At 40.4% G+C, this 16,946-nt stretch overlaps 1 protein-coding gene across 3 annotated transcripts in view; it reads left to right on the forward strand.

Annotated features, from left to right (window-relative positions):
* The window catches only part of tdrd3 (tudor domain containing 3), a 110,061-nt gene that overhangs the window by 53,574 nt on the left and 39,541 nt on the right, over positions 1-16,946 (forward strand). For all 3 annotated transcript variants that reach the window (XR_013888028.1, XM_080196909.1, XM_080196910.1), the window contains exons 9-11: positions 7,850-8,009; positions 8,648-8,773; positions 14,850-15,724. Coding sequence is in view for 2 of the 3 variants with exons in the window: in XM_080196909.1 (XP_080053035.1) it covers positions 7,850-8,009; positions 8,648-8,773; positions 14,850-15,724 (1,161 nt within the window). In the remaining variant the exon portion in view is untranslated. The remainder of the gene's footprint in view (positions 1-7,849; positions 8,010-8,647; positions 8,774-14,849; positions 15,725-16,946) is intronic.

The raw sequence follows: 16,946 nt of genomic DNA on the forward strand, positions 1-16,946 counted from the left end.
GAGGCAGAGAGTGGGGGTTAATGGGTGCTATTCAGATTGGCGCTTGGTGACTAGTGGAGTGCCCCAGGGGTCGGTGCTGGGGCCTCAGCTATTTACCATTTATATAGATGATCTGGAGGAGGGAACCAAGTGTATGGTGTCGAAATTTGCTGATGACACCAAGATTGGTGGGATGGCAAATTGTGCGGAGGGTGTGGAGAGTCGGCAGAAGGATCTAGATAGGCTGGGTGAATGGGCCAGGAAATGGCAAATGGAATTTAATGTTGGCAAGTGCGAGGTGGTCCACTTTGGTAGGAATAATGGTAGGAAGGATTATTACTTACGTGGCGAAAAACTGCAGCAGGCGACGGTGCAAAGGGACCTCGGGGTCCTTGTGCCTGAGTCGCAAAAACCCAGCCTGCAGGTGCAGCAGGTGGTAAGGAAGGCTAATGGGATGCTGGCCTTCATAGCGAGGGGGATTGAATATAAAAGTAGGGAGGTCTTGTTGCGGCTGTATAGGGCATTGATGAGGCCGCAGCTGGAGTACTGTGTGCAGTTTTGGGCGCCGTACTTACGCAAGGATATTTTGGCCTTGGAGGGAGTGCAGAGGAGGTTTACTAGGCTGATACCGGAGTTGAGGGGGTTGAGCTGTGAGGAGAGGCTGAATAAACTAGGCTTGTACTCGTTAGAGTTTAGAAGAATGAGGGGAGATCTCATTGAGACGTATAAGATGATGAATGGGATGGATAGGATAGAGGTGGAGAGACTCTTCCCGCTCAGAAAGGACAGTAGGACTAGGGGGCACAGCCTCAAGATAAAGTGGGGGGGGTGCGGTTTAGAACGGAGTTGAGGAGGAACTTCTTCACTCAAAGGGTGGTGAATCTCTGGAATTCTCTGCCTGTTGAGGTGGTGGAGGCTGCCTCGCTAAATATTTTTAAGACGCGGGTTGATGGGTTTTTGATAAGAGAGGGGATTAAGGGTTATGGGGAGAGGGCGGGAATGTGGAACTGAGCCACGACAGATCAGCCATGATCTTATTGAATGGCGGGGCAGGCTCGAAGGGCTAGATGGCCTACTCCTCCTATTTCTTATGTTCTTACTAAGTTTTAACTGCTGGTAAATGCCCCTCTGTCCCAGAAATCTAATTTTGTCTTAGTGTGTGTCATACTTTTCCATTCTGAACTTGGAAAAAAAAATCCAAGGTTTATTTTCTGTTTTCTAAAATTTGTTTAATATTTTAGCATCTAATGAGTAGCCCAAACATTTTTTTTCCCCCATGTTATAAGGTATTAGGCTAATTGCCCATTATTTTGTGTTCTTCCACTCCTTTCGACTTTAAGTGGTGCTGTTTTCAATCTTTGTGACTTCTGAGAACTATTCTAAATATATCCAGTATTTTGGAAGATCAAATCAATGTATCCACTGTATTTATACCCTCCTCCTAAAGACCATAAGATTGCACTATTGGGTTCCAGGGCTTGTCAGTTTTCAATCCCACCAATTTCTCCAGACTACTAATATGAATATTCTTAAATTCCACATTTTCACTAATGAATGGGACAGGAGGAAAAAAAATTGCAAACCAACATCACAACATTCAGTCCATTTCCCCCCTACTCCTGGAATGTGTTTTGTGCCTTTTACAGTGAAGAGCGATGTAATATATTTGCTAACTGTCTCTGCCATTTCTTTATTCCGTTAATCTCCTGTCTCTGCCTCTGAGGAATTCAGATTTACTTTGGCTAGTCTCTTCCTTTCTTAATACTGACAGAACTTTTCATATATCCCAAGCTGGTTTACTGTCACATTTTCTGTCCTTGATAAATTTCTTGGTTATCTTTTGCTGCATTTTAAGACGCTCCTTGTCCTCAGTCTTGCTACTCTTTTTGGCAATTTAAGTCTCTTCCTTAAACTTAATAGTTTTAACTTTTCTTATTAGTCATGGTTGCAACAATTTTTCCATTGAGTTATAATTTATTAAGGGGATGTACTTTCATCGCAAATTATTTATTTAAATACAGCCACACCTTGTTACAACTAATCAGACCTGTACAGTTACTCAGTATAAGGTGCGTGACTGACTCTTGGATAAAACTGCCCCAGGAGCCTTTCTTCCTTATTGCCGTGTAATACCAGTCCTTTTGGCTACAGCTCAGCTACTGTTGAGTTTGAATTACTTGGAAGAAGACGTTATCTGCAGATGTGGTTGCCTGGGATTTTGCTCTCTGCAAACACTCAAATGCTGCAACAATGACACACCACCCACACTGCCACCCTGCCAAACCTTATTTTACTCACTTATTTAATTCCAGCCTATGTATTTAGTCAACTTTTTTTTATGTTTAAATTCATTATTTTACTACTTATAAGTTATAGGTAGGTTAACTTATCTCTCTAACTTACCCCCGCACCTCCTTATGTTGTGATTTCAGTTTGCAATTTTTTTCCCCTGTTCCATTCACCAATATAGGTGGTCATGAGCATGAAGGCTGATGTGTCAATCTTACTTGGTGGACAGCACCCTTGTCTGAGTCAGAAAGTTTTGGGTTTGAGTTTCATTCAGACTTGAAGAGAAATTCCCAATTGACCTGATGCTTAGTGCCATACTGGGAGAGTGCTGCACTGTTGAAGGTGTCATCTTTAGGATGATGCTTTGAACCAAAGCCATCTGACTGCCCTCTTGATTGGATATAAAAGATCCCATGGTACTAACCAATGTCTCAAGCACTAAATAAATGTCGTCGTCGTCGTCGTCGTCGTCGTCATCATCTTCACATCTGGAGGGCAGATGCTGTTAAGCTGTGCTTCTGATAATCTACATGTATCTGAAATAGGCATGCAAATTTACCTACAAAAAAGGACATTACACAACTAAAGGGAATGTGTGCCACGTTGGCTTCAAACTTTTGAAAAAAGCTACTCAGAAATTTCCAAGCAAGTGATATTGTCACACATCTTGCAGCCTTGTCCAGAATTTTGGATATTTGTGTTGATCTCCACTCCCAATTCCTCAAATAATGAAGCAGTCCATGCCCACAAGCTGCAAGATCTGAGCTACAAAGTGGCAAGCTACATTTGTGCCACAGAAGTGCTGGACAGAGACCATTTTTAACAAGAAGCAGCCTTTCTACCCCCATTGACATTTAGTGGCTTTACCATCACTGAATCTCAAACCATTCAACTTCCTTTAGATCACAGTGACTAGAAATTCAACTAGACGATTCATGCTGCTGAAATTCAGAGGCCGGGTATTCTGTCATAAGTGGCTCACTTGCTAAATCTCCAATTTGAGAGTAACCTTTGAGGTACGAGTCAAAGTAATATTTGCAAGATATACTGCAGCGAGACTTCAAGGTTTCTTTGATGGAATCTCTTGAACTTAAGGCTTCCACTGCTTATAAGGACAAATGCAGCAGGCATATTAATAATGCCATTCCCCACCAAGCCCCCACTTGGTCATATATTGCTAACAGCTTTGAGCGAACACCTCCGTCCACAGATGAAGCAGATCTTCACTATATCCATCTCCAGGGGACATCTAGGGTTGGGCAATAAGTATTCACTATCCGAATTGCCCAGGTGTCGAGAATGAAGTAGAAAAGAAACTTTTTGTCTGTAGCTTAAAAGTTGCCTTTTGGCAAAGTGTGAACACATACAAGTGACTTTATTGTAATAAGTGACATCAGTTCAGCAGCACTTTCATGTTATTAATTATATTTATGCCGTCATTCCTATATTGCATTTTTGTAGTGAGTGAAATCAGATGCTTGCTTAGTATAGCCACATGGTGCTAAATTTGAGGTTGGTCTTAGAGTTGAATTGAGGAATAATCCGAGACAATATCATTCTGACTATCAGCTCTGACCTTTTGATACAATAGATTTTTATTCTGAATTTCACATTTTTATTCACACGTAATGTAAACAAACACACTCTGTATTAAAAATGAACCTACATGCAAGGTCCTATGGCATGGAGGTCATCTTCTATGTGTATTGACAGCATCCAGTTATATTCCCCCACCTTTCTCAACTGCCATTGTCAGTTGTATCTGATATTTAATTTTGAATGTAATTTCTTCCAGCTTAAAATGTTAAAAATTGAAGCTATTGCCTTTCCAAATCTCTTCCTGTACCTAGCCAAGTAATGCTCTAAGGTGGGCTTGTGTCTGTTTCCATAGCTAGTATTTTGTGTAACAGATTACTAACTGATCTGTCACCAGGGGGGCTTAGAGCTTGAGGGGTGCGCATTCCTCCTCCTCCTCTCCACCCCCCCCCCCCTCCCCTCCACTCTCTCTCTCTCTCTCTCTCTCTCTCTCTCTCTCTCTCTCTCTCTCTCTCTCTCCTCCCCCCCCCCCCCCCCCCCCGGCACGCGCACACTTAAATTGAAACTAATCATCCTTAGAAAAGCTCAATATGGGACATGTAACAGAAGAAGAAAATACTGAAGAAACTGGAAACCTGAAATATCAGCAGAAAATGCTGGAAATACACAGCAACAAAGATAGCATCTGTGATGAGAGAAACCAAGTTGCTACTTGAGGTCCATAATTTGCACCAGTTCTGATGAAGGGCCAGTGACAAATGCATAGAGATCTCCAGACCTGTTGAGCATGTCCAACATTTCCTGTTCCTTTGGAGTGAAAATAACTAATTTTTCCAGCTCTTCAAAAAGCTGTCAGATGACTTGTGAGCCTCTCATTCCCCTTCAGCAGGAATCCACAAGCAGCTGGGTGGAAGCCAGGCCTATTGTCAAGGGACCAGGGGCCACAGACTCAAGAAAGGACTTGGGGGCGAGAGATCAGAAAGCCATGGGCCTTTGTTGGGTTAACTAGGCACTTTATTAGATCTGAAGAGTGGAGAAAGCAGTACCCAACAAGACTGAAATAGAATAGTCCACAAGGTAATCAAGAAAGGAGTGCTCAGAGAATCAGCACATCCCTACAGGCTAATGATTCCTAACGTTCAGAACGTGTCTGAATGAACCTGATGAAGACGCAGTGCTCCAAAAGCTAGTGGCTTTTGCTACCACATAAACCTGTTGGACTTTGACCTGGTGTTGTGAGACTTCTTGCAGTCTTCAGAACAACAGCCATCATTGGCAGAGTAGCCTGTCAGTTGGGATTGGCTGAGGCAGATTGATTTGCTTTAGATACCGACTATCTAGATCATGAGCATGGGCATCCCTGAGAGCACAGGTACTGTAGTTTTGCACTTTGTGCATCTTGCTCTCCCAGGCCTTGCTGCCTCTGCTGCAGTCTATTTCCTGCTGAAACTGTGTTCCATGCATTTGTTGCTTCCAAGCACCGCCTTTTGTATGTCTTTTTGGCTAACCTATCCTTTCCCTTTTTTAAACATCAGCTCATCTAAGCCTCTGCTACTTATGCTTTATCTCACTAATTAATCTACGTCTTGTGTTTTCACTGATCCATGTTGACCTCCAATATCTCGGATACTAAGTACTTGTGTCTAAATCAGTTAGTAATATACCGTTGACTTATGTTTATAACCTCCTTCAAATTCTACTAACTGAGCTTGACCCCCTGCTCCTTCCAAAACATTGACGTCTGTGCCTTCCGAAGCAAAAGAGCAATGCTCTGGAATTCCTGCTCCAAATGCCCCCAGTTGTAAACGGTCCTTAAAATCCACTCCCTTGACTAATATCTCCTCTTTTGGCTCAGTGTCTTCTTGATTCCATATCCATGAAGTACTTTGAAACTTTTAAATAATTTTTCTACATTGAAGATGCAGTGTGAATGCAAGTTCTTGTTCCTGTCACCTTTTCACAATCGTGCAAGTTGAGGTGTCTTATTTGAGAAAACACAATTGACATCCTCTTTCAGTGGAAAGCATTTGACACTTTGGCTGCTCTGTTTCAGTTATTTTTATTTCAGCATTGGTCATTCACATAAGAAATTCTTTGATAACTAAGTACACTGAGTAATTACAATGATGATGCTACTTTCACAACCTTTAAACATTTAAAAGTACTTGTATGTCCTAGTTTCTTTCTCCATAATATTGAAGAATTTCTTCCTGGCAGGCAAGAGCAGATCAGAGGCTAAAAATACTGGGGTGAGTAACTTGTGTCCGACTCCACAAAGCCTGTCCACCATCTGACAACATTCAGTAAACTTGACACCATCCAGGAGAAAGCAGCCTGCTTGATTGACACCACATTTTAAAAACATCCGCCTCCTCACCCACCAACGCTAAGTGGCAGCAGTGTGTGCTATCTACGAGACTCACTGCAGAAATTCAGCAAAGATCCTTAGACATCACCTTCCAAACCCATGACTACTTCCATCTAGAAGGGCAGGGGACCGTCAGTCACCTGGTGAACTTTTTCTTCTGTTTTTCTCTTAGATGAGTATTCTGGTGAAGTGTCCTGAGGAGTGGAGTGCAAGATAAAAAGCTTTGTGCCTTTTAAAATTATGAAAGGATCAGTTGGTTAGATATAGAGACGTTTCTGTTTGTGAGGAGCCCAAAACTAGGGGACATAGTTGTGAGAGTCATAGTCCAGTAAGAATATTTGTCAACCTAGAGTATGTTGAGCATGTGGAATTGATATCACAAGGTAAAACCAAATAACATAGTTGTATTTGAAGTGAGGATAGACGAAGATATGGAGTGGAAAATGAGAGAAAAAAGTTACACTAATAGACTGAGCTGAAACAGGATGAGAGGAGGCATATGTGGAGTATAAACACAGGAATAGATCTCAAGTGATGAATGGTCCATTTCTGTGCAAGGCCAGCATTGGGGTTTATCACTAACTGTTGTCAATAACAATGTGTTGTCTGTCCTTGGGCCTCTGTTTGACTACATTAAATTTTCTTTTAAAAATGTCATGGACTTTACCACTTGATATTTATTGTGGATAGTGTGATGAAAATAAGATTTTGTTTCTATTATCAAAGTTCTTTGTAATTCAGTCACTCATCTTTTAAAAAAAAAAATCTGTCCAAGCTTGACTCAATGCAAATATCACACATTTTGTTGGTTTCTCTTTCAAGTTGTACAGATATTTAAGCTACTTTGGAACAAATGCAAGTTGTGTTATCCCCGTAGAGACTAAAATATGTTCAAAAAAAGTTCTCAGCACCCAAAGGACAAGATTTCATGTTTTAAGGCTTGTACTGTAGCAAACTAAAATCAATTTGATCAAATGTTACTTAACAGCAGCTAATACACCAAACTAAAGAAAAGGTGATTTCAAATTAACTAATTAGCACAATCGATATGGGTTGCAGTTTGGTGTGACGGGGTAAGTTTGAAAAGTTTGTATTAACTTTAAAAGTTTGTAAGCTGAAAAGTTTGTATTAACTTGGGACTCAACCTTATCACACTTCTAGCTCTGGCAAAGGGTCATTCTGACTCAAAACGTTGTCTCTATTTTCTCTCCACAGATACTGTCAGACTGCTGAGTTTCTCCCAGCTATTTCTGTTTTTGTTGCAATTTTAAACTTTGTGTCTTTCAAAAATCATTCTACTCTGTCTAAGTAGTCCATAATTGACTTCCACAAGATGACTCCTTGTTTTTTGAATTTCCCAAAGTCCTATCTGTTCCATCAGCTTCTTTCAAACAGAGAAACAGATTGCAACATCTTGCTTGATTGCTAACAGACAAGAACAGACTTTCTCTGCTCTTCAGAGCTGTATCTGCGTTGTCTTTCTCTCTGTCTACCTCCAAAAAGCAGTTGTTACTTTGCTGCTCAAATTATGAAAAATATCACTTAATTTTCAGAAGAGTTGAAAGAATGATTCAAATTAATTTTAATTAAGTAATTGGGGATGTAGTGCAATATAGCACTTGTTGAACATTAATGATCCAATTATTATGTACTTTAATGAGATCGTTTTTCTTGTAGGTTGATGAGCGAGCTTTACAGCACATAACTGAAATGGGTTTCAGCAAGGAGGAAGCAAGACAGGCCTTAATGGATCACAGCAATAATTTGGAAAATGCATTAAATTTTCTTATCAATAGCGTAAAAACACCACCAGCTATGCACAATCCACCTGCAAGAGGTAAAGTAATGTTAGTATGTGTGAAAAAAAAGCTGAAATGTAGATTCAGCAGCCCTCAATTACATGAACAATTGTATCAGCATTTCACATTTTTAAAAATTAACGTTCTGTTTGACATGTAGTTCAAAATGATGTGTATTCATCAAACACAGCTCTACTTCCTAAGGATATGTCTGGTATCAATGCTTATATCATCAAACTGTCTCTTCCTCAAATATTCTTTTTTTTTTACTTTGTTCCATATCTCTTCATCTAAAAATTGGGGGGAAGAAAGCATGAATATTAAGAAGAAATATTGAAATCTGTGAGCAGGAAATCTGAAAGCTGTGAGCGGGTTAGGTGACCTGCTTATTCTGTTTGTCGGTGAATACTTTTGTTTTTATCTTGTGAAATCCAGAAAACAAGTGAATAGTTGAAAACTGGTGGATGCTGACTGATCTTTCGGTGATCGTTTGGTATTCTTGGATGTTACAGCCTGCCAGCCTGAAGATGATATTGCTCTGTTTTCTGTCTGCGTGGCATCAATAAACTGTTGTTTCAAATTGTGTATAGTTTGTACTTGTTTTCAGGGTTAATGCAGAGTGTTTTCTTAATGTATTTGTTTTTAATTGACAAACTTTCTTCTGTTTATTAATTAGGAAAGGGAAGAGGCAGAGGCCGATCAAGACCTGAAGAAGATGATGATGTAGCAAATGCAAGACCATCTGCACCTAGCACGTTGTTTGACTTCTTAGAATCAAAAATGAGTTCGTTGAGTGTTGAAGGTAGGTTTTTGTTTTGCAACTTGAGGAAGAAGAATATTTAAATTGGAAATTGCTTCTGAATTTTTTTAGTTGAAGCTCCTGAGTTTAGGTTGAATCAAAATTTTTCTTAGTAATTGATTAGGTATAAACGTTGCTGGCATGGCAAACATTTATTACACATGTAGATCCATTTGAGTGGAGGTGAAGGGGATTTTCACAGTAACTTCATTGCAGTGTCAATGTCAGCCTAATTGCGACAAACAAAATAAAGCATAGCAAGGGAAAGAAGACGTTGATAGTAGTATCTAGACCCCCAACAGCTTTTGAAACAGGTGAAATTCAGCTACTGGTTTTCCACTGCGCCGCTTCGTGCATGCGTGTGCACACTCAGTCACACAAACATGTTGCATAAATGAACAGGCAGTCTCAACTCACCAAGCCCAACCCCAACAGCTGCCTCAGGCACAGTGGACTCCCACATGTTACTAAGTAAGCCAACAACACCTTTTAGAAAACTGAAAGGAAAATATTTTTGTGCTGTATTTTCAGCACTTGACCAATCCCAGCTCAACTCCAGTAATGTGTGGAGGATATACTGTGATAAAGAATGAAGGTGGACTAATGTTAACTCTTTCCTGTTTCATATTGCACTCAAACAGGAGACCAAGGGTGCAACTTTGTTATTTTTGTGATAAAATGTCAGCAAAGGCAGGGAAAGCAGAATGTAGCTCTGTCAAAAGAAAACCCAAGTTGATGTGAAGTTCAGAGCCACCCCCATCAACACCTTAGATTTCTGAAAGATCGCAGCTTTGCTTTAAAAGGGCACCCCAATGTAGAAAAAAAAATATAATCCACTCCCCTTCTCCCCGGCACGGAGTCCTCCATACGGACCTACCCACCTGAGGGATGGGTGGAGTGAATGCTGTACTTAATTGTGTACCTCCTAAGAGATTGTTTGGTGGGTATATGTCTTCGGGACCTGTCGCGATTCAGGGAACACTGATATGAATGGACGGTCTAATGGGGTGGGGAGGGGGCAGGAAGAATTTTTATGTAAAAAGTCAGCTTCCCTCTTACGTCATTGGTAGGGGGCAAAGATAATAGAGCAGGGAAATCTTACCAGCATTTCGGATCCCCTGGCTGAATTCCCCAGTCCCTCTGCTGTTCCCTCTGGGGGAAAGAAGAGTAAGTTTTTTCATCAGTTATCTCAGCTGTAATTGATCTTACAGGAAGCAAAATAATAATTGAGGTGAAGCAGTAGAGGATTCCAATCACAATCAAGAAGGCAGATGGGTAGCCTTTTGTTCAGTTTCAAACATGAACCAAACAAAACTTTGAAACTTCAAATTCAAATTATTGGATTTTTTAATTATGTAAATGATTGCAATTCTGATCTTCTACCATCTGAATATTAGACCAGATTAATTTAGCTGTGGTCTTATGAACAATGTCACATGGCTTACCTGATCCTTGTTGCCAACGTGAGCCATGACAAGCATAATTGATGGTGTGAAATCAGTTTGAAGCAAACATCAATTTTCATCTGTTTAAGCAAGGCATGATGAGTCTAAATTATGAATGTTATTCCTGACAACGTTTAACAGTTAAAGTGTTGGTTTTCTGTGTGCCATGTATTCTTTTTGAAAAGTGCATTGTGTCCTCAGTCGTAGAATCCCTGCAGTGCAGAAGAGGCATTTGGCCCATCAAGCCTGCACCGACTTTCTGATGGTGTCGTACCCAGATCCTCTCCCTCATCGTATCCTCGTCACCCCACATTTACCATTTACCTAACCTATACATCTTTGAATACCATGGGGAATTTAGCGTGGCCAGTCCACCTCACCGGCACAGCTTTGGACTGTGGGAGGAAACCGGAGCACCTGAAGGAAACTCTCTCACAGACACGGAGAATGTGCAAACTGCGTGCGCACACAATCACCCAAAGCTGGAATCGAATCTTAGTCCTTGGCGCTGAGGCTAACCACTGTACCACCATGCCACCTTCACACCTTTGGATTGTGGGAGGAAATAGGAGCACCAGAAGGAAACCCATGCAGACACAGGGAGAACGTCAACATATTGCATGTCCTAAACTAAGCACATTTGTTTAGGATGTTCAGGCACCTTTTCTGAACGTCCCATGTTAGCTTATAATTTGAACAGAATACAAATGGACTTGACATTCCCACAGCTAGAGCATGGGCTCGAGATCATTCTTGTAGTCGTTTTCGGTGCTTATATTGAGGTCAAGAAATCTGTCTGGTTTCATTCCTTTGAAATGGCATAGCAGTTTGATAAAACTGAATGGCTTGCTTAGCCATTTCGGAGGGTAGTTAAGAGTCGACCATGTCGCTCTGGATCTGCAGTTGCATGTAGTCCAAGGCTGTGAAAGTTGCAGATTTTCTCCTCTAAAGGGCAATTAATGAATCAGATTGGTTTAATGGTCACTATTTGAGTAGTTTTTTAAATTATAGATTAATTAAATGCAAATTCCATCAGCAACTGTGCTGGGATTTGAACCTTTGTCCCTAGATCATTGGTTTGGGTCTCTGGATTACTAGTCCAGCAACATTGTCGTGATGCCACCCCAAACCACTTATTTTAATTTCTTAATGAGGTCTCCATAACAATACCAAATTTTCTAAAAAATAGAAATCATTAAATCATCTTGGAAATGGACCCAGAAAAACGTTACCATCAGAATTTATATTTTTCCGCTTTATTGAATTGTTACAGCAGATGAAGGTGGAGATTCAGCCTGTCATATACAGCTGCAGCTGAATAGGGCATTGGTGAGGCCGCAGCTGGAGTACTGTGTGCAGTTATGGGCACCGCACCTGCGCAAAGATATTTTGGCCTTGGAGGGAGTGCAGAGGAGGTTTACTAGGCTGATACTGGAGTTGAGGGGGTTGAGCTATGAGGAGAGGCTGAATAAACTGGGCTTGTACTCGTTAGAGTTTAGAAGAATGAGGGGAGATCTCATTGAGACTTATAAGATGATGAATGGGATGGATAGGATAGAGGTGGAGAGACTCTTCCCGCTCAAAAAAGACAGTAGGACTAGGGGGCACAGCCTCAAGATAAAAGGGGGGCAGTTTAGAACGGAGTTGAGGAGGAACTTCTTCACTCAAAGGGTGGTGAATCTCTGGAATTCTCTGCCCGTTGAAGTGGTGGAGGCTGCCTCGCTAAATATTTTTAAGAGGCGGGTTGATGGGTTTTTGATAAGAGAGGGGATTAAGGGTTATGGGGAGAAAGCGGGAAAGTGGAACTGAGCAGCGACAGATCAGCCATGATCTTATTGAATGGCGGGGCAGGCTCGAAGGGCTGGATGGCCTACTCCTGCTCCTATTTCTTATGTTCTTATGTTCATATCCATGCTGTTTTTCCAGAAAAGCAACTCAGCTGGTCCTATTCCCCTATCTTGTCTTGATAGCACTACAAATTTTTTCTCTTTGGATAATTATTCAATTGCTCCTTTTAAAACCATGATTGTATCTACCCCACTGCACACTCGGGCAGCGCATTCCAGATCTTAACAACTAGTTGCTTAAAAAAAAATTTCCTCTTGCTGCCTTTGGTTCTTCTGCTAATCCCCTGTATATCAATGTCGTTTGGTTCTTGATCCTTTCAACAGTTGGAAGTTTAATTTACTCTATTCTGCTTAGGCTGTTTGTGATTTTAAATACCTCTGTTAAATCTCTTCTCAATTCTGTTGAGGACAGGGCTGATGGTAAATGTCAAATTGTTTGAATCCCAGAAGGGAAACTTGAAACAACTATCCTCAACTGTGTTTGCAATTTATATAATATGAGAAGAGGGTTGAAAATCCAGAATGTTATCCCTAATTCTTTTTGTGATGATTTTAATAAATGCTCCTTAAGAAATAGAAGAAAAAGCAGTAAAACAAACTAGAACCACACTTAACTAAGACAGCTTTACAGTTCCTTTAAACAGTTGCAAACAATCTCATCTTAACTGCCTTCAGAGCTAATTTTCTCCCATCTGCTTGACACCACCTCATAGATTTTAAGATCTCTAAAAATCTAGTGCCTTTTATCACGCAATACTTTTACATCACTTAGGGTTACTTCTAAGATAAACCAGTAGTTTGCTTTTCAAATCAGACATCCTTCAGACACTACTTGTCAGGAGTTAAACAGCTATTCTTGACTGTGATCTGAACAACAGCTCTCTGCAAGGCTTCCAGTCTCCCCTTAAATACTTTCTCTTTTGACCTCTCCCTTAATTTGCCTAATTTCATTAGAACTGCACTCTCTCAATTTTAATTAACTGTATCTCTCTTTTAATTTTTAAAAAGTAAACTCCCTCATCCATCTTCCCTATGATCCTGTTCCTTAACATCTTGCATCTCTTCTTTTGAATCCTGAACAACCTATTCAAATCAATTCGTGCTCTGTATCCATTGTTACTAAATTTCTTTAGGTAAACATCTGTTTGCTTGCTAGACCTATTAACATATCAAATGCATGAGTTCCATTCACACAGTCACTCTCTATTCCTGCCTTAATTATCTTATTCACATATTCCCACAGTTTGAAATCTCTAATCAGAAAGTATTTCAATTTCTTGGATTTCCCTGATATGCTTATGACAGCCCTCTCCTCCAAGAATAGCCCCAGCTTACACTGGAACTAGGAGCAGAAGCAAATTAACCCGTTGGAGTCTGTTCCACCATTCTATCAGATCATGCTGATCTCCCCTGGTCTCGAATCCACCTCCCCTTTTATTCAAGATTGCTCCATAAAAAGAAACATTTGTTCTACATTTACTTCATCAATCCCTTTTAAAATTTTATATACTTCAATCAGATCTGCTCTCATTCTTCTAAAAAGCTTCTCCAATCTATTTGTGTAACTGAAGTGTCTCACCCTGTATCCTCTCCAATATCTTTACATCCTTGTTGAAGGGCAGTGCCCAGAATTGGCATTATAATCCAGTTGATGCCAAACCAGTGCTTTATGAAGGTTCACCATACCTCCCTTGCCCCTTTCGATGAAACCCAGAATCTATGTGCCTCAGTAATTCACTTTTTCAACCTCCTTGCCATTACCGGTGATTAGTTTACATGCAGTCTCAGGTCCCTTTGTTCCTTCTTTCAAATCTATTTTATATTGCCTGTCCTCCTTGTCTTCCTGCAGTGTATCACTTTGCATGTCTCAGCGTTATTTTCATGTGCTATGTATCTGTTCGTTTCCCCCTAGCTTTACAGTATCTTCTTGATCTATCACCATGTCTCACAGCTCACTCTCTTTGAAATTTTGTTTTGATGCAAATTTTGAGGTTGTCCTTTGTACACCCAAGTCTAAATCATTGATGTCAATGAAGAAACACAGTGGTTCTAGTAGTGATCCTTATAAGACACCCCTTCATATATTCCTTAAGTTCAAAAAATCTGCTCACTGCCACTTTGTTTCTTGTCACTTAGCCAGCATTAAATCTACGCTCACCTTTTTCCTCCACGGCCAAGGGATATGGGTTTTTGGAAGATCTGGGTAGTTGAAAATCTTTGCTCATACAGCTAAACCTAGCCTGAGAAGGATGCTTATTAACTACAACAATTTGCGTTTATGTAGCACTTTAATCTAGAAAAATGTCTTAAAGCTTCACAAGTGTAATCAGATAAAAATGGTCGATAAGCTGAAGGAGAGCATTTTGGGACATAACCAAAGAGGTCTGTTTGAGGAGGTCTTGGAGAGGAGACAACTGGAGATAATCGGGAGGTAGTTGCAATCCAGAGTGAAAGCCACCAATGTTCAAGTAAAAGGGGGTAAGGGATGTGCGAGCCAACCGAAAACTTCCATTTAAATTTAGCTTCCGTCTGACTCTTTGAAATGCTCATCAAGATGATACACCACTGATTTTTCAGTAAAATCATATATGAAGTCCCAAATGATACAACTGTAGGATTACATATTTAACTCAATTATTATATAGTTTGGGAGTAATGGAGTGAGAAACACCTGAAATAATGTACAAGTTTTCTGAGCTAGGTTCTCTACCATGTTTATTTGTGCAATGAAAAAAAATCGAAGTGCAAAAAATACTAAATCTATCTTTGTTTGCATTTGTTTCTTAGAGTCAAAAATGCAACTTCCACATCACTTGAACGCTGAGAAGGGTACTGCTGTGAAGGGCTTTCAGCAGAAGAATACCCTTTGGCATAATGATCGACCTCAAAAACATGATAGACCACCTCGTTTCCAAAAAGAGAATTTAATTGCAAGACAAGCTTTGGACAACTATGGTCCACAGCGAGGCAGAGGTCCTGAAAGACAGAACTCTACTGGATCCAGTCAGTGGATGGACGATGGGAGAAGAGGTGGCAAGCATTACACTGGGAATGAAAGGCTAAGAGACCACGAGCAACAAATAATTCACTCGGGTAATGAATCAAATAGAAAAACTAAAGGAGAGAGTCAAACAAATAAATTTGGAGATGGTCCAGGCTCAGTGGATTTTAAAGGCAGTCAGAGTAAAAAAGATCAGATGGATAATGATAGTCAACAGAGAGCAAAATTTGAAAACCAGAGACATAATTATAGTACTTTCAATGAACGGAGAAGTATGGAACTATCTCAAGTAATAGGTAGTGGAATCTCTGGAAATGTGAAAAGCTCAAGGGACTTCAGTCTACACCTTGACAACACCTGTGCTCGAATTGTTGATGCATGTAACATATCTAATGGACAAATAGAAGACCCCTTTTTGAGAAAAAGAACAGGACCTATAAAATCAACAGAACACAGCCAGTCAAAGCTTACTGAATATTCTCAGAGCAATAATGGAATTTATGATTCCGGGTCAAAGAAAAGAACCGGACCAATTAAACCAGAAAAAACATGGGCAAAATCTTATGAGACTGATTACCCTTCTTCAATGTCAAATAAATCACACTTCAGTGATTGGAGACCAGGGGATCAGTGCTTAGCTCTTTATTGGGAAGATAACAAGGTAAGATTGGTTGTCAAGGACTTCACTGAATTGATACAGTACATTGCCATTTAAAAAAAACTTTGCCATTGTAAGAAGGGTACTGAGAAATGGAAGCCTCTACCATTTTGGGTGCCATGTGTCCATATTAAATTTTCCCAAGTCAATGTAAAGTTAAAGTTTTTTTTCTTGCTCGCTGAAACACCCAACCTAGCAGCCCCTTCCTCCGAACACACACTACCTCAACAATCACCTCCCCCAACCACCTAAAATACAACAGAAGCAGACCATTACCCTGTTTCCCTTTGTTTCTCTCTCCCCACCCCACCCACCACTTCTATCTTAGTATGGTACCCCCCACACAAGAAAAAACTAACACTGATAATATATAAGGAAAGGGCCAGGAGACAAGAAGACAACAAGCCACACGATACGGGCGAGGCATCACAGGGAGCAACAACAGTTGGACGCAGAGCATGAAGAAAAGGGGACATGTCCTCTCTTTATCAGACCCCAAAAATCTCTCTCACTCCAACAGTGTGCCCTCAGGGAAAACACAATGCATTGTAACTTGTCTGGGGCTCTGCGCAGTCTGAAAGGCTGTTAATAGATGGCAGACATTGGGTAGGACCTGCTCTGGATCAATACCTATTAACAACTTAATTGAAACACCTAAATTATCAATCATCTTTCTTTTTGCAATCAGGTCCTAAAACAAACAGTTTACATCCACTTGTGGGTAAAAATACCAATGCAGATGTCAGGATGAAAGTTTAATGCATTGCCAACTGCCCTCAACACTGAGGAACACCAGAAGAGGCTGAGGGAAAATTTAATTGAGGGGGCCTGGATAGAGTGGGCAAGAAAGACCTATTTCCCTTAACAAATGTGTTTAACCAGAGGTATATATGTAAAGTAACTGGTACAAGGATAAGAAGCAAGTTTTAAGAAAAATGTTTTTACTCGGAGATTGGTGGGTATCTGGAATTCATCACCTGAGAGGCTGGTGAGGGCATAAATCCTTATCACATTTAAAATAAGTACTTAAATGTACAATGGGCTACGGACATAAAGATGAGAAGTGCAGTAAAACACCAAGTGCTGAAAAGGCTGCAGGTGTGGCAGTATCTGTAGGGAGAACTGAAGAGAAGAAAGAAATATGAATATTAACCTGGAAAAAGTGGGGAAGATCAGTTGTAAAAGGATGAGATGAGAAGGAATAGGAATTATAAAATGTGAAGAT

The sequence above is a fragment of the Carcharhinus amblyrhynchos genome, chromosome 10, assembly GCF_965287045.1.
Source record: "Carcharhinus amblyrhynchos chromosome 10, sCarAmb.v2.hapA, whole genome shotgun sequence".
Taxonomy (NCBI): Eukaryota; Metazoa; Chordata; class Chondrichthyes; order Carcharhiniformes; family Carcharhinidae; genus Carcharhinus; species Carcharhinus amblyrhynchos.